At 29.2% G+C, this 21,026-nt stretch overlaps 1 protein-coding gene across 5 annotated transcripts in view; it reads right to left on the minus strand.

Moving 5' to 3' along the window:
* The window catches only part of LOC142326119 (glycine dehydrogenase (decarboxylating), mitochondrial-like), a 147,613-nt gene that overhangs the window by 111,430 nt on the left and 15,157 nt on the right, over positions 1-21,026 (minus strand). For 3 of the 5 annotated variants that reach the window (XR_012756697.1, XR_012756698.1, XM_075368317.1), the window contains exon 2: positions 17,848-18,092. Coding sequence is in view for 3 of the 5 variants with exons in the window: in XM_075368317.1 (XP_075224432.1) it covers positions 17,848-18,092 (245 nt within the window). In the remaining 2 variants the exon portion in view is untranslated. Of the gene's footprint in view, positions 1-11,755; positions 12,105-14,153; positions 14,663-17,847; positions 18,093-21,026 lie in introns of all 5 variants that reach the window. The other 2 variants (XM_075368318.1, XM_075368320.1) reach the window with 1 other exon arrangement.

Consider the following 21,026-nt stretch of genomic DNA (forward strand, 5'->3'; position numbering starts at 1 on the left):
AGGTATACAGTAATCTAACAGAAAGTCAAATGACGTTCCCATAGATCAGGTTGAGGTGGAAGAGTATATAGTAGGGACTGCAATTGTAAAATCTTAAGTTAAATAAACAAATATACAGATGGACAATAGAAAGCTGTAGGAATAGATAGCATTGTCAATAAAATAAATTAAGTGTCTTAATGGAGGGATTACAAGAGATGGTGAAATTATACAATGTAATCTACAACAGTGGGGTGTGGCCGCAAGACTTTCTTAATTAACAGATTCCAATTTTCAAAAAACAGTATTAAAGTTTCAAAATTTATGTGGCAATTAATTTTATTTTTCATTCAGCAAAGATTTTTCTGTAAATTCTGATCAAAAGACTGAAGGAAAAATTATGTAAATTGTTACACAACAATCTGAATTCAGGAAGGAAAGAAAGCAAGAGATGCAATCCGGCTACTAAGAATTATTGTTGAAAAGTATTTGGAGATTGGTAAAGGATATATTTAAGATATAAAAACAGCATGTGACTGTCAAATGGAAATATTAAGAACTCAAAGTACAGATTAAAAGACAAAAGATAAAAGAACTAACCGAATCAGAAAATGGCCATAAAAATAAACACAAAAACTTATAAACAAATACATTCATAAGAGAGGAAAAAATTGTATAAGGTTGGCAAGATGATAGATGGTTATTTTTTTTTTTTTTGTTAGGAAATAAAACTATCTGTGTTTTAACTTCTACATGAAGCACAGAACATTCGAACAGATGATTATAAAATTAGAAGATGCTACGGAAAATTATTGAACAAAAATGAATGTTAGGAAAGCTAAAGTAATGACAATAGGAGACACAATAAGCTACCAATAACTGCACAGTAGAAGTAAAGATTTAATAAATTAAGCAATAGTTACGAGGCAGCATGGTTAACAGAAGATTGCAAAGTTGAAAACAAGATAACAATGACTAAGTATGTGTTTAATAGAAATAGTTATTACATAGTAAGAATGAAAGAAGAGGTTTTTTTGGATTTTTTTTATTTTGAGTGTTCTTCAGTACAGATGTGAAAGATATGCACTAGAAAAAAAGAAAAGGTACAGGCATTTAAAATGTGGGCATGGTGTTAGAAGAAGATTAAATGAGTAGAAAAGTGAAGAATGAAGAATAATAAGGAGAGTTAATGAAACTAGCAATAATGTTCTTAATAAGAACATTTCAAAATGGGAAAGCTATAGCTTGGGACCTTACATCAGAGGAGGAGTACTGATTAAAGCAGTGCTAGAAGGATTAGTAGAAGATGCAGAATAAAGGAAGGAAATCAGAAAATAGTAAAAATTGAAGATAATTTAAAAGGAAATGGGAGCTATCAGGATCTTAAAACTTTTGGAGGAAATAGGAGCAAATGATATAAGTAATTTAAGTTAAAATCAAAAATATAAACATAAGAAACTAAAGAAAATTTAAAAAAATTATGTTATAATTTAACAGAAACAGTTAGAGTTATATTAGATATTATTTTAACTGATGACTTGAGATTTAATTGTTTTTAAGTAACAAAAGCAAATAATAAATAAATATATTTAAAATAAATGTTTAATAAATACATTTTTACAGTTATCCATATCTACTATTCATGCAAGACAAGTGTGTGTATTATATGTGTGTGCACTCACTCATGCATACACATATGTATGAACATGTGCATATCCAAAAACACATGTTTTTTGACAGAAAATACACATAATTACATGTAACACAATAAGAAAAACACATAATAAACACTTAAAAATTCTAAGCAAAGTAAGGATCTTTTAAGCAATCTCAAAAATTACACCAATCAGTAATCTTCAATTAATATTAAATAAAAAACTGCTGTATTACTCACGTCACCAAGAACATTTTTAATTATAAATAATAAATTTATACTTTAAACAAAATTAAAAATAGCGGAGGAGAATTTTGATTTCTAAGTCCACAGACCTTTTTGACAATATATACTGATAGTTTGTCTTCTGGTTAATGGTTTTACTATTATGTGAGCTTATTTGCTAACATGTAAGGTGGTTAACCATGAGAAAAAGTAGATTCAATCATGGTGACCACCCTTAAATCCAAGCAAGTGTTAATAAGTCTTATCGGTTTATCTTTATAATCACCAAATAATATTGACCGGGTAGACTCTAAGGTATATTTTTTTAAATTTCTGCAAAGCACATCCAATATAGTTAAATTGTAATATCCAATGAGTGATGTAATGTGGGAAAATTAAATTTCAGATACAAGGAAATTCTGGAAATGAAAATGACACTATTTCATTTTACAATTAGTAATAGACTTTAAAATTATTTCTGATGGAAATGCAAAAATACGAATACACTTGAACAAAAAATAATTATTATCATTATCTTCTTCACATAACAAATTCTACAACATTTCTAGGTTAAATCACAAACTTTATTGTCCAATATTTTCACTTCTCTTTATACCTTCAAATAATTCTAACCCTATATACTTCAAGTGAACTTTCCCTTTTCACATACACTTGTCCAAATGAAAATTAATTATTCATTTTATCCCCACCCTTGCCAAAAAAAAAAATCATTATATAGATCATATACCAATACACTGATTTTATTTTACTATTTCAATTCGCCAACGATTCCAAAAGCTCTCTGTTGAAAGTTCTTCAACTTTCTAAAGTTTCTAATCAATAAAGTACATTATAAACAATAACTTAATCCAGAATTTACACAATAAACCTACTGCACAATTTACAAAATAAATACAATTTTATATCACAAGTAAAGATACAGAATTAAGAAAGAAACTTAAGCAAACAGAAAAAAGTATCCCATTAAGACATAATGTGCCGAAAAGTCAAAATAGTCAAATAGAAAGGTGCTTCATTATGCTATGTGGCATTCATTTATATAAACATTTATTTTACACTTAAATAAATAAATATGTTAGTAATTTTCAATAAAAAAAAATAATAAACCTCACAATTCTTAACATGTTCCTTTTTGTAAGTGAAAATAATGACTAAAATAAAAACATTCTAAATGTTGGAAGATTTCATTTGTAAAAATTCATGAGCTATACTCTTACACGTGTCAGCTGTTATAATTTGGGCTTCAAATTGGGCAGAAAAGTGTCACAATTTTTCCTCATAGAAAACATGGAGATTTTTGTATGGTGCTTTGCAAAATTGTATTAATGATCTTATTCACAAGTAAAATTTGATCTTATTCAGATAAAAATTTGGAAAATCTGTTAAATTTAATGTAAGTATCAGACCTGTCCACTCCATTAATCACAATCAGCTAAATTAGAACAAAATGTGTTTGAACTGAGTTTCAAGACAGTTGACTGAAAATGCCTTGAACACTTGAATTTACATTTGTAGTGAATTTAAACAACAGTTTTCACTGGAAAGCAATGTTTTTTTTAAATCTAATAATAATTTGTGATGAAATCTGGCTTCATCATTTTAAGCGAGAATACAAGGCCCAAATTATTGTAATTATTTGGAAGAACATGTGAGTACTAGTGTAACATGCTACAAAAAGTCAAATTTACAATACGGAAGTAGCATCCTGGTTCTCTCAAAAGATGTAATTCTTCAGCACAATAAAGCCCATCTCCAACCACTAAAAAGACATGGGAAGCTATTCAAAAGTTGGCTAACGAGATGTTGCCACATTTACCTTACAATCCGAATCTTACATCTTTTTTTGTCCTCACAAAGAGTTTTGTGAGTTTACCGAATACAGCAACAATGAACAAAATACAATAATGAATATGTTCATTAATAAAATAAATGAACAAAGTCAAAGAATGATTTTAATCAAGAATGTGTTACAAGAATGGTTAAAGCACTGAGGCGAACAATTATTTATTATTGGAATAAGAAAGTTCACAGAAAAATAGTTTAAGTAGCTTATGTAGCTGGGGATATGTATAAAAAAAAAACAGGATCAGTTTCATAATACTTAAATAAATAATAATTTTCTAGTCATTTATCTGTTTAATTATTGAACACCCTTCAATATACAGAACACTAAAAAAAAAAAATTGAAGTAAAGATACACAACAGAGCACAGAGTGTTCACAACAATTAAAATAGAGTAATTTATCTGTGCACATGATGCAAAGATTCAAGAATTTTCCAAATGAATTTTTTTACAACCAAATATAAACATCAATATATATTCACAGTACAAACATTAAAAAAGCTGCATACTAATTCAATGATTTAAAATAAAGAGATAGCATATGTCCTAGGTTTGTCTTGCTTAGCTTTACAAACTCGCATGCATAACTAACAAAGGACTAATTAAGATTTCAAAAAGCAAACAACTATGGGAACTATGGGAAATTTTTATAGAAAAATTACAGAAAAAAGTTTTCAAAGCACAGAATACAATAAATCACAATAACAAAGGTTTGTTAAGGAACTAACCAACATACAAACATAAACAAAAAAAAAACCGAAAAGAGCAAAAAAATAAAAGTAAAAATCCATTATTAGAAATAATGAATAAAACAAATAGTGAATGTATGTGTGTGTGTATATATAAACTCAGCAAAAACAATTCTTTTGTTACTGTATTTGTCCATATTCCCCTCTGTACTAATATCTCAAAGAGACATGAAAAAAAACTGTTACCACCAAGAACAGTACAGAATACGATAATGCTTCCTATCTTATTTGGAAGAAAAATTTTAACTGATGATCAGGGAAAACCACAAAAGCACTATTAGAAAAAAAATAATAAGCATAAGGTAGGAAGCACTATCGAATTCTGTACTCTTGGTGGTAAATGATCTTTATACTTTTGTCTTTGATATATATATATATATATATATATATATATATTAATATAGGCAATTAATAAAGGTCATATTTTTAAGTAAAATATGTTTTTTGATTATATTTAATTCTGTCCAATCACAAGGAAAATAAACTTAAAAAATTACATTTAAATTAATTATTCACACACACATATATATATATATATATATATATATATATATATATATATATTAATTTAGTAAAATTGATTTTTAAATTGTCCATATTTTCCTCTGTACTAATTAACTCAAAACAAAAACAAAATTCAGCAATTTACCACAGTACAGAACCAAATAAGAGTTCTTACTTTATTTTTCATTTTTATTATTCTCCCTTACGTATCATTTTTGATGAATTCCTAATCATCAGTTGATTAAAATTAAATTTCAAAATTACACATTAAAATACAAAGTTATTACATGTATAAAACATGTGGTCGAATAATTAATTGTCTTTTTAAACATATTTGTGGCTAGCCGCTGGCAGAGTATAGTGCTGTATTTAGCAAGTGAGTACCAGTGGTGTACAGAGAATTTTGTTACGGGAGTGTCATTATTAAAACTGTTTACAATTGACATCAGTATTTTAAATTTTGTGTGTTATTTTATTATTATTATTACTATGATCATTATTATTATATCATGCTATGATATATTCATTTTGATATGTTCAAACATATCATAATCATAAATACTCTAATAAAATCTATAAATTATTTTTTTCACAGTCTTAGGCTACAATTTTTTTTAACAACTTTTAACATCTATTTCATTCTGAATAATAAAAATGCTTGTGCCAATGCCACATGTCATTACTACACTTAGACTACACAATAATTATACATTTTAGTCAATGGTTATTTGTATACGATAGATAAGACACTTTACATAACATATAAAATCTATGGAAGCAATCAAATATAATGAAATACATTTAATTAAACACAATTTGGACTCACTGAGGTTGACGAATGAAACTGGCACTGATGAATTCACATTGTATGAAGGAATTTGAATAAATTATTGAATGCGGTTGTCTTAAAAGTTCAAATCAGTACTCTACTATAGTGTATTATTGTTTTGAAAAATCATTGTTCAAAAAGAGTACTGGTAGTTAAATATAGCATTTATAATGTATGTGGCTTACAGTATGTACATTACAAATGTTACATTTGGAAATTTCAGCACTCACAATATAATGTCAAAACAACATTTCTTTTAAATTAGTTCATTTAACACATCTTCTGCAATTGGAGTGTAGTTTCTATATAAGTTGAGTGCTAATCCATACAAATATGTATTTCCAGTAGAATTACGCATTGAGAAACATCGTTCATTTATATATGTGAACAATGGAAGTGCAGCTAATATTTCTAGCAAAGTGAATATATTTGGTATTATGTTGGGACTGCACATAGTTAACCCATCTATGGCCGTTTTCAGTTGGTCTCCCTTTTCAAGACATGCAATTCTTCCTTACCGTAATTTTAATCCATCACTCAGATCATCCTGGCAACCACTTCTTATGCCACTGGTGTAGAATTCTGTGAGCGAAGTGAAAGCAGAAACCTGAGACAGAAAGTCTGGGTTTGTAGGTAAAAGGTACTGAAAGTCTTTCAATATTTCCATTTTGATATGCTTTGAAGGGTTGCAATAATAGGGTTATACAATTCCATCACTGCGGTCACGGAATTATACCTTTCCAACCAACGTGTTGCGAAAACTTGAGTTTTTCACTGCATAAAGCTGTAGTTTCCATTTCACATCACCGATTTTAAAACATGTTTGCCTTTTAGGGGTATTAAGATATTTGTACAGACTCAATATTGTACCCATACAGTTTTTAATTGCAGTTACTTCATAAGCACTGGATACAGCTAAGTTGAGGCTGTGTGCTAAGCAGTGGACATATAGACGACATTATTTCCTTTACATGTGCCTGGACTCAGTTTACTTTTCCTGACATGGACATAGCTCCATCATACCCCTGACCACAAATCTTATTTATGTCTACATTTAATAACGCAACTTGTCCAATATTGCCTTTATGATTCCTTTTCTGGTCACATCATACAATGATATGAATTGTAAAAAGTTTTCCTTCACAGTGAAATTTTCATTATCAATGTAACTAATACACAGAGATAATTCTTCTAAGCCTGATATGTCTGAAGTCTTATCGGTGAGAACAGAGAAGCAACTGGAGGTATTAAGTTCTTTCACGAAATTTTGAACAATCAGGTCGTTGCACTCTTCAATTATTTCATTCTGTATTCTAGGTCTGGTGTACTGTGCATTTCCAACACATAACACATTTTTTAATACAGTATCAGTCTTACTTGAAAAGTGAAGAAGACCCCTGAAATTGCTATCATTTTCTTCTAGTTCTTGGTCGACCTCGACTTCTATTCATCCTAAATCCCTCTGGCCTCGCACAGCGATACATTATTTCCCGCAAAACAAAAAATACTCTCAGTAATAGGAATAAGTTTTTTCCTGTTCTCCAGTTTCTTTTGAGTTGTTGAAGTATATATTAGCACATCTATAGACTTTTTCTTCCCGCATGAAATTTCGGTTAAGTACCGGCTACCTCCAAACTTTCTTTGCGATAAAGACACTTCTCATGTTCTGAAAATCGCTTGATGGCATCCTTCCAGTTGTCAAATTTCTCACTACAAAGTTGACCTAAGGGTTACTTGCCAGATTCAACACCGCTTCTTGGAGCAAAAAGTATACAAAATTTACAAAACTCCATTCCTTAAATTTGGAATATGCAAGCCACTTCCAACAGTAAAGCCATTTAAACCGAAATGGCAGATTTCTCTTTCCTTTTGTTAGAAAAATAAACCTGGATTTGGTTCCTAGATATTTTTCAAGACATCCAGTTTTTTTCATTAGACAAGTCTCTTCCTATGTAAACACCAATATCATAAGCGTGTGGTTCACTGGAACTTGAAATGTTGAAGCTTCCAAAAACCAGAACAATACACTTATCACTTCTAAATGATTCAACAGGTATATCAACATTATTGAGCGATGGTGATGTACATTCAACACAAGCTGAGTTTTCACAGAAGGGTTACTAGTTTCGAGAAGAACATTTGCGACAGCATCATCACGTTGTAGCAGCAAAGAAATATTTGGCAATGTGAAATTTTCACTAATATTACAACAATCGCTACTGATACATGACATTTTGCTAAAAAATTGTAAAACTGAACTTAATATCGGTCGCTTAGACATATTAAAGAACATGGAACGATAATGTGAAGTTTATATTTAAAAATATGAACTGCATAATGCACAAAACGTTAAACGAATGTTCCACAACACAATCTGAACTCAGACTAATGAGCGAATACCACTCGACAATGTACAATATTTCATATATGCATTGCTGCCAATGCAGAGCTGTCCCGACAATATGTTTTACAACAGTAATTTTATATGGTGTCGGCCTTGTTTTATTACAAGGTCAGCATTATTATTGTACCTTCTTAATAAGTGGCACAGCTTTGATGGTCTTTCCTCTCTTCCAGTAGATGAGGAGGGGTATATGCTGACACCCACTGCGCCAGTGAGAGTACTGCCACCTTCTAAGAATGCTGAATGAAGGCTACTATGTTGTACATAGAGTGATGTACTGTATGTGTTATAGCTCCAAGTACAGGGATTAAATTATTGAAGATGCAAGAGCGGCAGACTGGATCTTATGTCAACAGATTTTGTTACTCTGAGTGAGAAATACAAGGAGAGAATTCAATGGATTTTTAAAAAGATACTCAAATACATATGTGTAAATCTATAGTATGTTTATTTTACAGGCCTAATATTAAAAAGTACTTAAATCTTCAAAAGGGGGAGTTCAAACCCAGTAACCCCCCTTATGTACACCCCTGGTGAGTATAGTGCTGTATTTAGTGGTGACCACAAAGATGTTTAAAAAATTTTAATTATCTGTAATAACATGGTATTTTAATGTGTAATCTTGAAATTTTAATTTTAATCGACTGATGATGAGCAATCCTTGAAAGCAGTAGCGATACATAAGGGAGAATTAAAAAATGAAAAAAAAAGGTAAGATTAAGAGCACTGAACTTTGTTTTTGCTTTTGAATATATACATACTGCATATAAAGTAACAAAATTAAAAGAAAAGCATAATTATGAAATACAGTATATCATTAACCGAAGTAAATCCAGGTGGGATTAAAGGTGGAAAAATCCTTATTTCAATAAAATCCATAATGACTCATAAAAAAATTAAAAATCTGAATTGGAGTTGAACAGCTTTTAAAAATTTCTCCACCTGTCACACCATCATCTACAACACTACAAATGCTATGTGCCAGTTTGAACTTTCCTTAAATGTATTTAATTAATTAGAATGTGGCAAACATGGCAGTTACCTAGCAAAAATTATCTTTTTTTAATTTGATGACAAAATCTTTGTAAAATTAGTAGGTTCATTTAATAACAAGAAAAATATATAAACAATAAAAATGAAAGTTAAGAGAAAATACTGGTTTCCTTTATACAACAAACATGCTTTAATTCCAGGTGTTTTTCTTCTTTAAAAATTATACATGGGGTATCAACCAAATTGCTGTTAATAATAATGGATCCATCAATGAATTTTAAATTAATAAAACAAAAAAAAAAATTGATGGGTCTCTTGTTTATTAAGTATGATTAACAATATTTTAAACATATTTACGTGTATATTTTTAAACTCATTCAGATTGTATCAATTTAAAAAATTAGAAAATCATACTGAATATTATATGATAAAAAATACTTCATACTGATAAGTTCATTTTAAATCAAATAGTATTGTTTAGTTATAAAAATATATTATTATGATTATATATTGCTTTTAATTATAGATAAAACACAGAAAAAATAGGACAGTAACACTAAAACTACATAAGTGACCGAAAGTATTGTCACTGAAATACAAAAAAAATCTGACGAGAAAATTGTAATATTTTCCTGGCATTGGTTACTTACTTAATCTTATATAGTAGAAAAACAATTAAATATGAAAAAGTTACCGAAATTTCTTTTTTGGGGTGCAGGTAATTAATGATCTTTACTGTAAAATTATCATTATAAATTTAAATAAACCAAAAAAACTTTAAAAAACCCAAAACTTTTTCTGCTCCCCACCACCAAAATCACCTTCAAAGAATTTTTCTTGATTTTCTGTTTACTGTGTTAAATGGAAGTAACAAAAACAAAATTTCACTAAATTGTAAACCAATAATAAAAATAAAACGTTACCTAAGATTTCTTTTATGGGGATCGGGATGAATTATGAAAAGTTAAAACTGTATTAAAAGTTTATTAACTTTTAATAGTATTAAAGTTTAAATAAACACAAAAAAGTTTTAAAAATTAAAAAAAAAATGTAAACTTTGATCGGCTCCCTCCCCAATATCGCCACCAAAGTATTTGTTTTCTTCTTTTTTTTTTTGGTCGCTTGCACTACTCCTAATCCTAGGAAGACAAAAAAGCTAAGCTAAGCCAGAAAAAAATTCTATCATTACTACAGAACAATAATAATACACAAAATATCAAATATATAAAAATGCAAAGTCAAAGTCACGGTGCAATAAAAAGTTTCTTTATTTAAAAAAGAAAAATCCATTACCATGATCGATAACAAACAACCATTACTGCACAAGATAAACACCTCTTTATCAATTTAACAAAAACAACAAACAAAAATTTGAAATAAATAATTATCCAAACACCACCAAATCATACAAACGTATGAAATTAAATCCAATAACTGAACATGAAGCGACTAAAATATTATCATAGATGTAGCATAAAATTATTAAAAAATTTGATTATTTTCGTGACACATAATTACAGCTAACTGTTAAAAAGTAAAAAAAAAAAACCAAAAAAATCAGAATGAATGCAACCAGATCCTTAATGATCTTAATGATACAAACAAAAAAGGCCCTTTTCATTATACACTTTTAATTAATAATTTCATTACAGGTATTAAATTTTTTTTTGTTTTTTATTACTATTTTTTTTATAGTTTTTAATAGAAAGAGTATTAATTATCAATTACATAAAATCTTAATCAAACAAGACATATGTTATGTTTAACATATGTTATGTTACAGTAAATGCAACTCTTAGCAAAAAAAAAGAATAGTATCTATAACATCATTACCAAAACTAAAATGGAGCACAATGATGCTAGATATTAGAGAATAAGTATTTTAAGTTCTTAATTTTAAGATTATAATAAAAATAAAATATATAACTTTGTATAATAAACATTTTGCTTCATAAAACCAGATATCAGTACACGGACAGTAAGTCCATGTACAGTAAATTTATGAGCAACAGGCCCAACTTTACCATGTAAGCACCTCAGCTATTAGTTTGGTTTTATTTGCAATCCTTAGTCCTTTGACAGTTTCTCGGGCAAAGAAGGTCACTGCTCTGCTAAGTCCCAACAAAGAAATGGATACTTTTCTGGCCAAGAGATGGTTGGATAAACTGAGAGATGGTTCTACCATTACAAATGAAAGCAACCGATCCAATTTCAATAATACTCGCGCAAAAAAGAAAGAATAAAAAACAAAAAGGAGAAAAGCAAAAGGTTAAGCAACCATGAGATTTTACCTTTGTTCAAGGTAGATAGATAGTTTACAATCTTACCATGATCCTGCTGCAGGATAAAAAAAATACTTTTTAAAGTGAAGGAAAATCATTAAAATATAGCATGTATACCATCTATTGTATTTGATTAAAGCAAATGTAAATGAACAGTTATTTTGTAATTATAGAATAAACACAACAAAGGGATAATTAAAGCACCCGTGTTATTCTTAGAACTTAAAAAAAATTATTACAATTATACATATACATAAAACAAAAAACCTTACCGTTTCACAAATGTTCATATTACAACAATTCTCAATAGTGATTTCACACTGGTCAGTATTTTGTGGTAGTGACGTTAATGGTGTAACATTCTTGTTCACAATAATTCTTTTCTTAATACGAGGACGTTTTCTTAATGACAAAACCTTAAATCCAAGTACAGCTGACAATCCCATTAAAATCAGGCATACCAAAGCAAGAATACCTATAGAAATTTCATATAACTTTGTATTACATTTTACATATTCGCTACTCACTGACGGCAACAGTTCCATTTTAGTAGTATTATTATTTCTATCACTACTTACAAATTTATCTGAAGGACTCTTCAAATTCATAAAATCTGAACACCTGCAAAATAATGAATAAATAATGGGTTATTTTACAGACTGTAAACATTTTCACATAAGTTAAGCAAAGTTTTTGTTTAATATTGATAAATTAGCTACAAGAACAAATTTTATTTATGCGGTGGATAAATTACATAAATATGTGCACAAGTATAGAACGAGGGATATCTGTAAAGTAAAGACCACTGGGAAATTGCTCTCCTTAAGGTCGGTGAACCTGTGTATTTCATAGCCATGCTACTAATGAGCACACTGCATTGTTGTCTGTAAGTTGTCGCTTTGTAGTATAATCGATGTTACAGCCAACTGTGAAATACATCGAGTCATATGTTTTTTAAACCATCAAAACATTAAGCCGGCTGAAATTCATAGGCAGTTGGTGCTGTGTAAGGTTATAATGTAATGGATGAAAGAAACGTTCAAAAATGGTGTGAAAGGATTAGAAATATCAGAATTAATGTGCACGATGAAGAATGTCTGAGGAGGCCCTCGATAATAACAGAGGACCTGTTGAAATTTGTCAATGATGAAATCAGAAAAGATCATTGCTCAACGATTTCTGACCTGGCTCTTCTTTTTCCTGGTGTTTCAAAGTGGCGATTATATAGAGAAGTAAAATAAAGTATGTAGTTTAAGAGAAATAAAAATATTTAAAGTTTTCAGAATAAGTTTTTTTAATAATGAAACTGTCTTTACTTTAGAGATAACCTCTCGTATAAAGCATAATAAAATCTTTCAAAAATTTCATGTTTTATTTTTTTATTATAAAAAAATAAAAATAAGTTAACTTTATCAAACCAGACAAGAGAACTCTATGTTACACAGCTAACATAAGACCTTATTGTGCTTCTTTCCTTTAATAATATTATTATTTAATAATCTAAATGATTTATTAAAGATTACTTTAAAAAGGTTGTTTTATTAAAAAAAAAGTCACTTTTGGAAAAAAAATTTCTTAATAAAAATATGTACTCAAATCTTTTCCACTTTTCTTTTTATTTATTACTTTTTTTGCTCTGACCAAAATTTTTTCAGTTTTCATCTATCTATCCAGGCAAATGCTGAAGTATTTCCCTTTTTGTTTTCAATGAAATAAGCTTATCAACAATTCGATCGATATAATTTTTCTTTTCTAACCTGTATAAAGTATTTTTATGTTTACTGAAATATCATATTTCAAAATAATATTATATTATCAGAATGCTGTATAATATAAGGTAGAGCTCTCTAAAAGCCAGGTAGCTATGTTCATACCTTCAAGTACTCAAAGCTCAATCTCACAGAGTGTGTATCACCCCTAACAAGTATTAAGTCACACCCTTAACATTAAGACACGTAAAGAACGATTTAAATCTGAGAAATATTATAACTTAACCTCAAGTTGAGCAATAAAAATAAACAAATAAATAGAAAAATGTTACTATAAACAAAAATTACATATATTCTCATGTTACTTTTTGACAAAGACCTGCACAAATTCATGTATTTGACATCAGTTTGTCTATTTCCTCTACAAAGAATGGCGTCGCTGAAGTACCTATCTGTCATCACTTTTGAAGTATCAAGTAGCCAGCCAATTCTTCAATTTTGTGACCAGATGAAAATCAGACAGTGCCAAATCTGGGGCTTGAAAGGGGGATGGTAAGAAGCATGCAAATTAAATTTGTTTAGTACACCCTTAGCGGTAGAGATGTCATATAAAAAAATTAATTCCCTTCATTAGCATCCATTACTATTTATTACGTATCACTCTCCCAAGCTATGTTAATGTTTCACAATAAACATCTGCTGTTATTTTCATCTTCATATAAACAAAATTCTTTACAGTAGCAAAAGATGGTAGCCTATCTTTTTTTGTTTTGAATTTTTTGAACTTGTTTTTCGAGTACATTCGCACATAAAAAACATTTTCTTTTTTGTAGCTGTGTAGTGATTAAAATAAAATAGTTTAAATTTCATATGCATTTATTTAAATTGGTTCTCATACTTCATATTGCTTACTGCTTAGAAAGAAAATCAACTTTTAACAAAAGAAGAAAAAGTACTATACCTGCAAGGTGAAGGAGGTTTTGCTAAAACTTCGGGAATTTCATGACTAGATGACATATCAATTATTTGTTGTTCATCAAAACCAGCTACCATTAAACTACAATGTGCAATACAAAGATGCTGCATTTTCACATGTTTATCACAGCGCTCTCCAGTGAATTCATCACTACAATTACACCTCGGTATCTTTTTATTATCAACTGAACAATCACCACCGTTATAACAATAACCAAGACACACATCGATATCACATCTTTCTCCCTTCCATGTTGAATTGCATTTACATACAGGTTTATTATTTATAATAACACAATCTTCTCCATGTAAACAATAATTATGACAAAGAGATAATTCACAATGATCTCCACTAAAGCCTGGTTTACATATACATTCACCGGATGATTCTATTCCGTTATTGAAACATAATAATTCTCCTTTTTCAACACTTTCACTCATATCCTCCAAAAGCTTATTTTTTTTATCTACAACCTCTAATATGTCTTCTTCAACCTAAGGAAGAAATAAGATCAATTAACACAATATATAATAAAAATAAATTTAATGCAAAGAGTAATAAAGAATAAATACACTAAGTTCTTTAATATCATGGTTTCAACTGCATATGAGGTCTGTTCAGAAAATAACAGAACTTTATTTTTTTAATCTTTATTATTAATTTTACAAATAATTAGTCCTTGTCCCCTTCAAAGTACTACCGTCACCTATTCACACACTTTTCCCAGCGTTGTTTCCACTTCGCGAATTGTTAAGCTTCATTTGAAATGGCCTTTAAGGTGTGTGAATAATTTGTATTAATGTCATTAACAGTCACAAAACAGCATCATTTCATAACAGATTTTAATTTCAGAAATAAGCAAAAATCACAAGGAGCCAGGTCTGGCAAGTAGGGAGGCTGAGGGAAGACTGATTTTTGGCATAACACTGACAAATTGACAAAGCTGTGTGTGCGGGAACATTGTCATACTGAAGGAACAATCAGTCATCTCACCAACACTCTGATCTATTTTTGCAAATTTTTTCACATAACCATTGTAAAACACCTTGACAGTATGCATGGTTCACTATTTCAACTTTGAGGCGAGAATTCAAAATCCATGATTCCATTAAAATTGAACAGCCCTAGTATTATCTAAACGTAAACCAGATTTTCTCATTAGAAAATGTGATATATGAATCTTAGAATATGACTGAAATATTTGGAAATTAAATATATGAAGCTCACTTAATAAAGCCACATCACCTTAAGAAAAAATATTTTTGGTAAAACTTACAGACACAAATCACATAATAATGATACACACAGAACTTTAATTAAGAACATGATCATCAATGTAGGCATGATATAATATAATGACATTAAACAAGGTCTTACAGGTACATTTAATAGCAATACTGACTTATTTATTTTAAGACTAAGAACATATCAAGTGAATGGTTTGATTCTAAAATAAGAACAATGAAATACTAAAAAGTTCTGTTTAAAACACTATTTATACTAAAAAAGGAAAAATGGATTACAGTAAGCATTAATAATACAATACTAGACTCATTAAAATGAACTGAATTTGATTTGTAGTAGATCAGATGATATAAAATTAATAGTTAACAGTCTACAAAAAATTACACAAGAACTCATCGATAAGAAAGATAAGCATGAAATAAAAGATGAATATCAATTTTAAGTTATTAAAAAAAAAACAGAAATATAAAATGCCGTTAAAAAAACTAAAGCCAAAACTGCACAAATAATGAATTGTACATTTCTCTTCATAGGGATAGTAATTCACCAAAGGAGAAAACAACATTTGAAATGAAACTCTACTAGTTGCTCGCATAAAAACATACTAGAGGATCAACTGAATCACTTGTCAGTCTGTATACATCAAATCATTGAGTTAACTGAAAATGATATGTTCAAGAATGGCTTAATCAGCATTTTTTCAGAAGACACATAGATCATACCAACAAGGCAATGAAAATGAAAGATATTTAGTCCTGGAATATGAAATCCTTCTAAGCCAAAGGAACATGTAGCATTCTCGTTCTCTCTTCTCTTGAGTATAGGATTTGTTAGGCCAGGTTTCGCATCTTACTAAGGAAACAACCGGGCATTAAGAATTGGAACAGTAGTACTGTAAAAAAAAACCGAACATAAGAAGAGTACATTAAATAGGAACAGTAGGCATTTGGCAAGTCTTTCAAGGTCAATTGCGTAATGCCTGACCTAAGATATTTTAAATAAACTTTTTTTTAAATTTCTGAACCTGATGCAGTCTACAACACAAAGAATGTCTCAAGGAATAGTATCTAGGAAACAAGGTGTAACATAAAATGCCAACAACCTGTCATGCTTAATAAACCGGTTTCTATATTACTAAACTTCAACATTCTATGGAGTCACACAGCAAGCCACTGACATTAGTGGCTAATAAATAGTGAAATAGTGAAATAGTAAAAATAGTGATGAACAGAGGAAACATGGAAGATGAAAATAATGCGGACTTAATTTGGAGAAAAAACAAAGCTGAACTTTTAGGAACAAGACTTGTAATAAGAATGGTATTTACCTCAAAATGAAGTAAGAAAAGATATTTCTCAAATAAAAATTAAAGTTTTCCTTTTCTAAAAAAAAAGAAAATTTTATTTTTGTAGTCTACAATTAAGGCAAGCTCATAAACCTGGGGAGTGATGCCTTTTTATATATTTGTTCAAGTAAAGTTTAAAAGCTTCTCTCAACCTGATCAAAGTAAATAGAGTTATCTTGCCTAGGGTCAAATATTAAGTTGAGGAGAGTGAATGACTAAACCTCCCAAAAAAACGTTTGGTTTAGAGTGTATAACAGTAAATTTTTTCATGAGATAAAATTGGGTTTTTTATTAAATGTGTATGTAGTCGTTAATTTTTTGTTTAATTTGTTCATGATTTAACATGGTCAAAATCCCCATTTTTCAAGTTCCAAATTTTGTAAAGGAACTTTTATGTCAAAACTTCACTTTTACTTCAAATTGAATCCGCACACTTTTAGTAGGAAATTATTCTGTTAAAAAGGAAATATTTACACTTCTATATCAGGATCAATCACATTAACAAATGCTGGCACAAAACATAAAACAAAAGTGTCTTTCAGAAAGCAAAATGTTTCAGTAAAACTATAGATGATCTGAAAAAATGAAAAATGATGTACAAGCTATATAATTTCTCAAGAAGTAGACCGATAACTCTCTGAACCATGAATTATATTCACTGCAAAAGATTCTTGGTGTAACAACGTAGCTGCAGTTTGAAGACAAAATACTCCCACAAACATTCTCAACTTAGTCCAATTTTATCAGCCATGAAATCAATTTTCAAAAACTTCTGTAACTACTGAAGCTAAATTATGAAAAACTACTGGAAAATAACATCATAAAAACATTTTTCTGCTTCAAAATTTGAAAAAGTTTAACATTTCTTAAGAATTTATATTTTTTCTTTGGTAAAAAACAATATCACATAAGTATACTTGCGCAGTTTCAATACAAGTACGCAAATAATGCCTTGAAATTTTGGCTGAATGGTTTTTGAGAAAATGGATCACAAACTTGGCAAATTTAAATAATGGGAACTAATCTACTTAAATTACATATATAAAAATGTTTGGTAGCTGAATAATAAATATTTATAAACTGTCTTACCTGATCCTTTCGTTCTTTAACTTTGCTACATTCTTTAGGATCAAGATACGATTCTTGGGAAATTGAAACAATACCATAAATTTTAGAAAAATACTTTTTAGAGTAGGATTTTAATTTTGACACAGTTACACGATCATAATCTTCATTGTTTATCTTAGCATTATAAATTGCCTCGCTTCCAACATCAGTCCAAAAAAATCTTGAACCCAATGTACTCAATGCCACAGGCTTATGTGCATTTGCAGCTGAAAGAGTTTAATTATTTAACTTTACTAAACAATTAACAGTAATTAACAGTAATTTATCATTAATACATGTATGGATTGTAACAACAATAAATAAACACTATGATTTACTAAAAAAAAAAAAAAAACATTACAAATTTTCTTCTTAAAACATACTACATTCTCTAGCAATAAGTTCTGTTAACAACTTGTATGTTTTTTTGTTTTAGTTTGTAACTGTCAGGCACACAATTTCAGACAAAAATTTTAACTTTTCATTACTGAGGAATATAATCACGAAGGAGTTACAAAAAATGTTATCCTTAAACAGTATAATATACGTAACTTGGAACATTATCAAGGCTTTATACAGCAGTAGTTTCTCATAGTATTACTGAAATAAAATTGAAGTTAACACCTGAAAAATGAATTAACACATTTTTGTTAAACAAATAACACCAATGTTTGTAGTGGTGCATTACAAACTTTTTGTAAGATATTGCAAGTCATTATCTATAAATAACATAAAGGAGGTGTCTGGGGTAACAAATGGTTTCTGAGAGATCAGTCATTTCTTCAAAAACAATTCCAAAACACAAAAACTCTTTAAACATTTTCAAATGTTTAAAAATACATTAAATATATATTAATGTATTTCATTATACGTTTGCAAAGGGTTCCATTTACATAAAAAAAAGTAATTATACAAAAACACCCCCTTCTTCCATGTAGTCTCAAGTTTTTGTTTGTTTATATTTAAGGATTCCAAACTACAAACGCAAGTAATGTTTGTTAATCTAAATACAAGTAACAAGATAATTATTTATTTTATAAATTATTTCAAGCAAAGGAAGCTTATACATAATATCAATTAAATTAAAAGTTTTTAAAATTAATCTATATATTTAAAATAATAATGTCGGGTTAGTCTAGTGGTTAAATTCGTCATCACAAAATCCACTGATTTTTGAAGTCGAGAGTTTGAGGTTCAAGTCCTTGTAAAGGCAGTTGTTTTTATATGGATTTGAATTCTAAACTGTGGATTCTTTGGTGGTCGGATTTCAATTAACCACACATCTCAGGAGCGGTTGACCTGAGTCGGTTCTAAACATTTACCATCTGCATCTAATACATTTACATCTGCAGCTATGTCAGGCCTGGCAAGCCAGTAGCAGCAATTGAATTTGCCTATACACTCACATCCGGCAGTCGCTGGAAAACTGATTGGAGAAAACAAACAGTTAAAATAATGTTATCTATATTAAAACAAAAGTAAATCAGGTTGATAACTATAAAAACTTAAATTTTTTACTTAGAAGGATTGTAAACCAACACTTAATAACTTACGTCAGGTCAATGCGACCCGATTAAATATTCTTTATAATCACCTTATATTATTCAGTTTTGTTCAATTGGAGACAACCTTCAAATTAATCCCCTATTGTAAAATATTCTTTTGATCATTGTTGCTTGTCTGCATGGATTGTAGTTGTCTGCTCAAAAATATTGACCCGATGCAAAATTTACACATACAGAATTTTATAGCTGACCCATTACAAATGCTGTTAAAAAAAAAATTAAATATAAGTGGAGCTTCAATTAGATATATGTTACCTAATAGTTTATTGGCTCATTGATATAATAAAAGGAAACAGCAGGAAAATTCTTATTAACAACCGCTAAGAATTAGCTCTTTTGCTGTTGCACGCTAAATTAATTCTTGTTGATAAAATTCGAAAAGATTATATGGCTGTTCCACAGGATTATATTATGATCCATTCATAACAAAGATTATACAAAGGTAATGTTATTAAATTAAAAAAACATGACGTTTAGCTTCATCAACAAATAAAATTTGCATCATATGTGGTGGCCACATTATTTGTCTACAGATTCTTTTACTACTAAATAAACAATTACGAAATGAGAATAAAAAATAAACTTTTTATCAATTTAAAAAAGGATTAGGATCGATTCAAATTACAATACTGAAAGAATGGTCTCCTATAAATACATTTTTAAAATTGTAACACATTTTCTTACAGTAACACTTCAGAGTTAGACTGACCCAATATGATACTACTGTTTCTGTAGGGGTTTGGTATATACAAGTAAATACAGGTACAGTTTACACAAATACTACAGATACATAAAATAGTGGTACCAAGGAAATAAAGTCATGCGTATTAATATGCTAAATTTCACCAAAAATATGACAACAACCATATTGGAAAAGGTTGTCTGCAGATTTCTTGTGAAGGGGATTTTGATGGAGGAAGGTAGAAATATTTACATAACCTTTTTTCATCAAGAGCTGGAAGCAAAGCATGATGAGCCAAACTAATTTAGGTTTTATTACACTGTCCCCTAACCTGCTTTGAAGAAGAGGATACAAGCGTGTTTACTTCAGAATATCCAACAATAAATATGTAAGAGTAACCTCACTACCACCGCAAAAGCAGATACAATCATGATCCAAATTAATCAATATTGTTGATATTAATAATTTAGATCAGTGATTTCCAAACTGTGGACCTGGTGCCTAGGAGAGACATGGCTCTTCATAGGGGCGCCATGAAATATTGTATATTCATAACTAATTGAACCAAGACATTTATAATCATTAATTTAATGTTAATAAAGTAAAAAAAATAATGAAGATATAAAAGTTTTATTTATTTTTATCTCTTACTTACAAGTAGTCATGATTTTACTTACGGTAGGGCACCATGGAAAAATTTTAATTGAAAAAGGGCGCTGCAACTCGGAAAGGTTTGGGAACCACTGATTTAGATCATTGTTAAACACACCAACAAAATCAGTGGCTATAAATTTAGTCAGATTAGCTTTAGACTATTCTAACTACCTTAATAAAAGTACATCCAACCTTGACATTTTTTTTTACTTATGACTGGTTCAGATAATTTCAATTTATAGACAAGAAGTTTACCACAT

The sequence above is a fragment of the Lycorma delicatula genome, chromosome 6, assembly GCF_047948215.1.
Source record: "Lycorma delicatula isolate Av1 chromosome 6, ASM4794821v1, whole genome shotgun sequence".
Taxonomy (NCBI): Eukaryota; Metazoa; Arthropoda; class Insecta; order Hemiptera; family Fulgoridae; genus Lycorma; species Lycorma delicatula.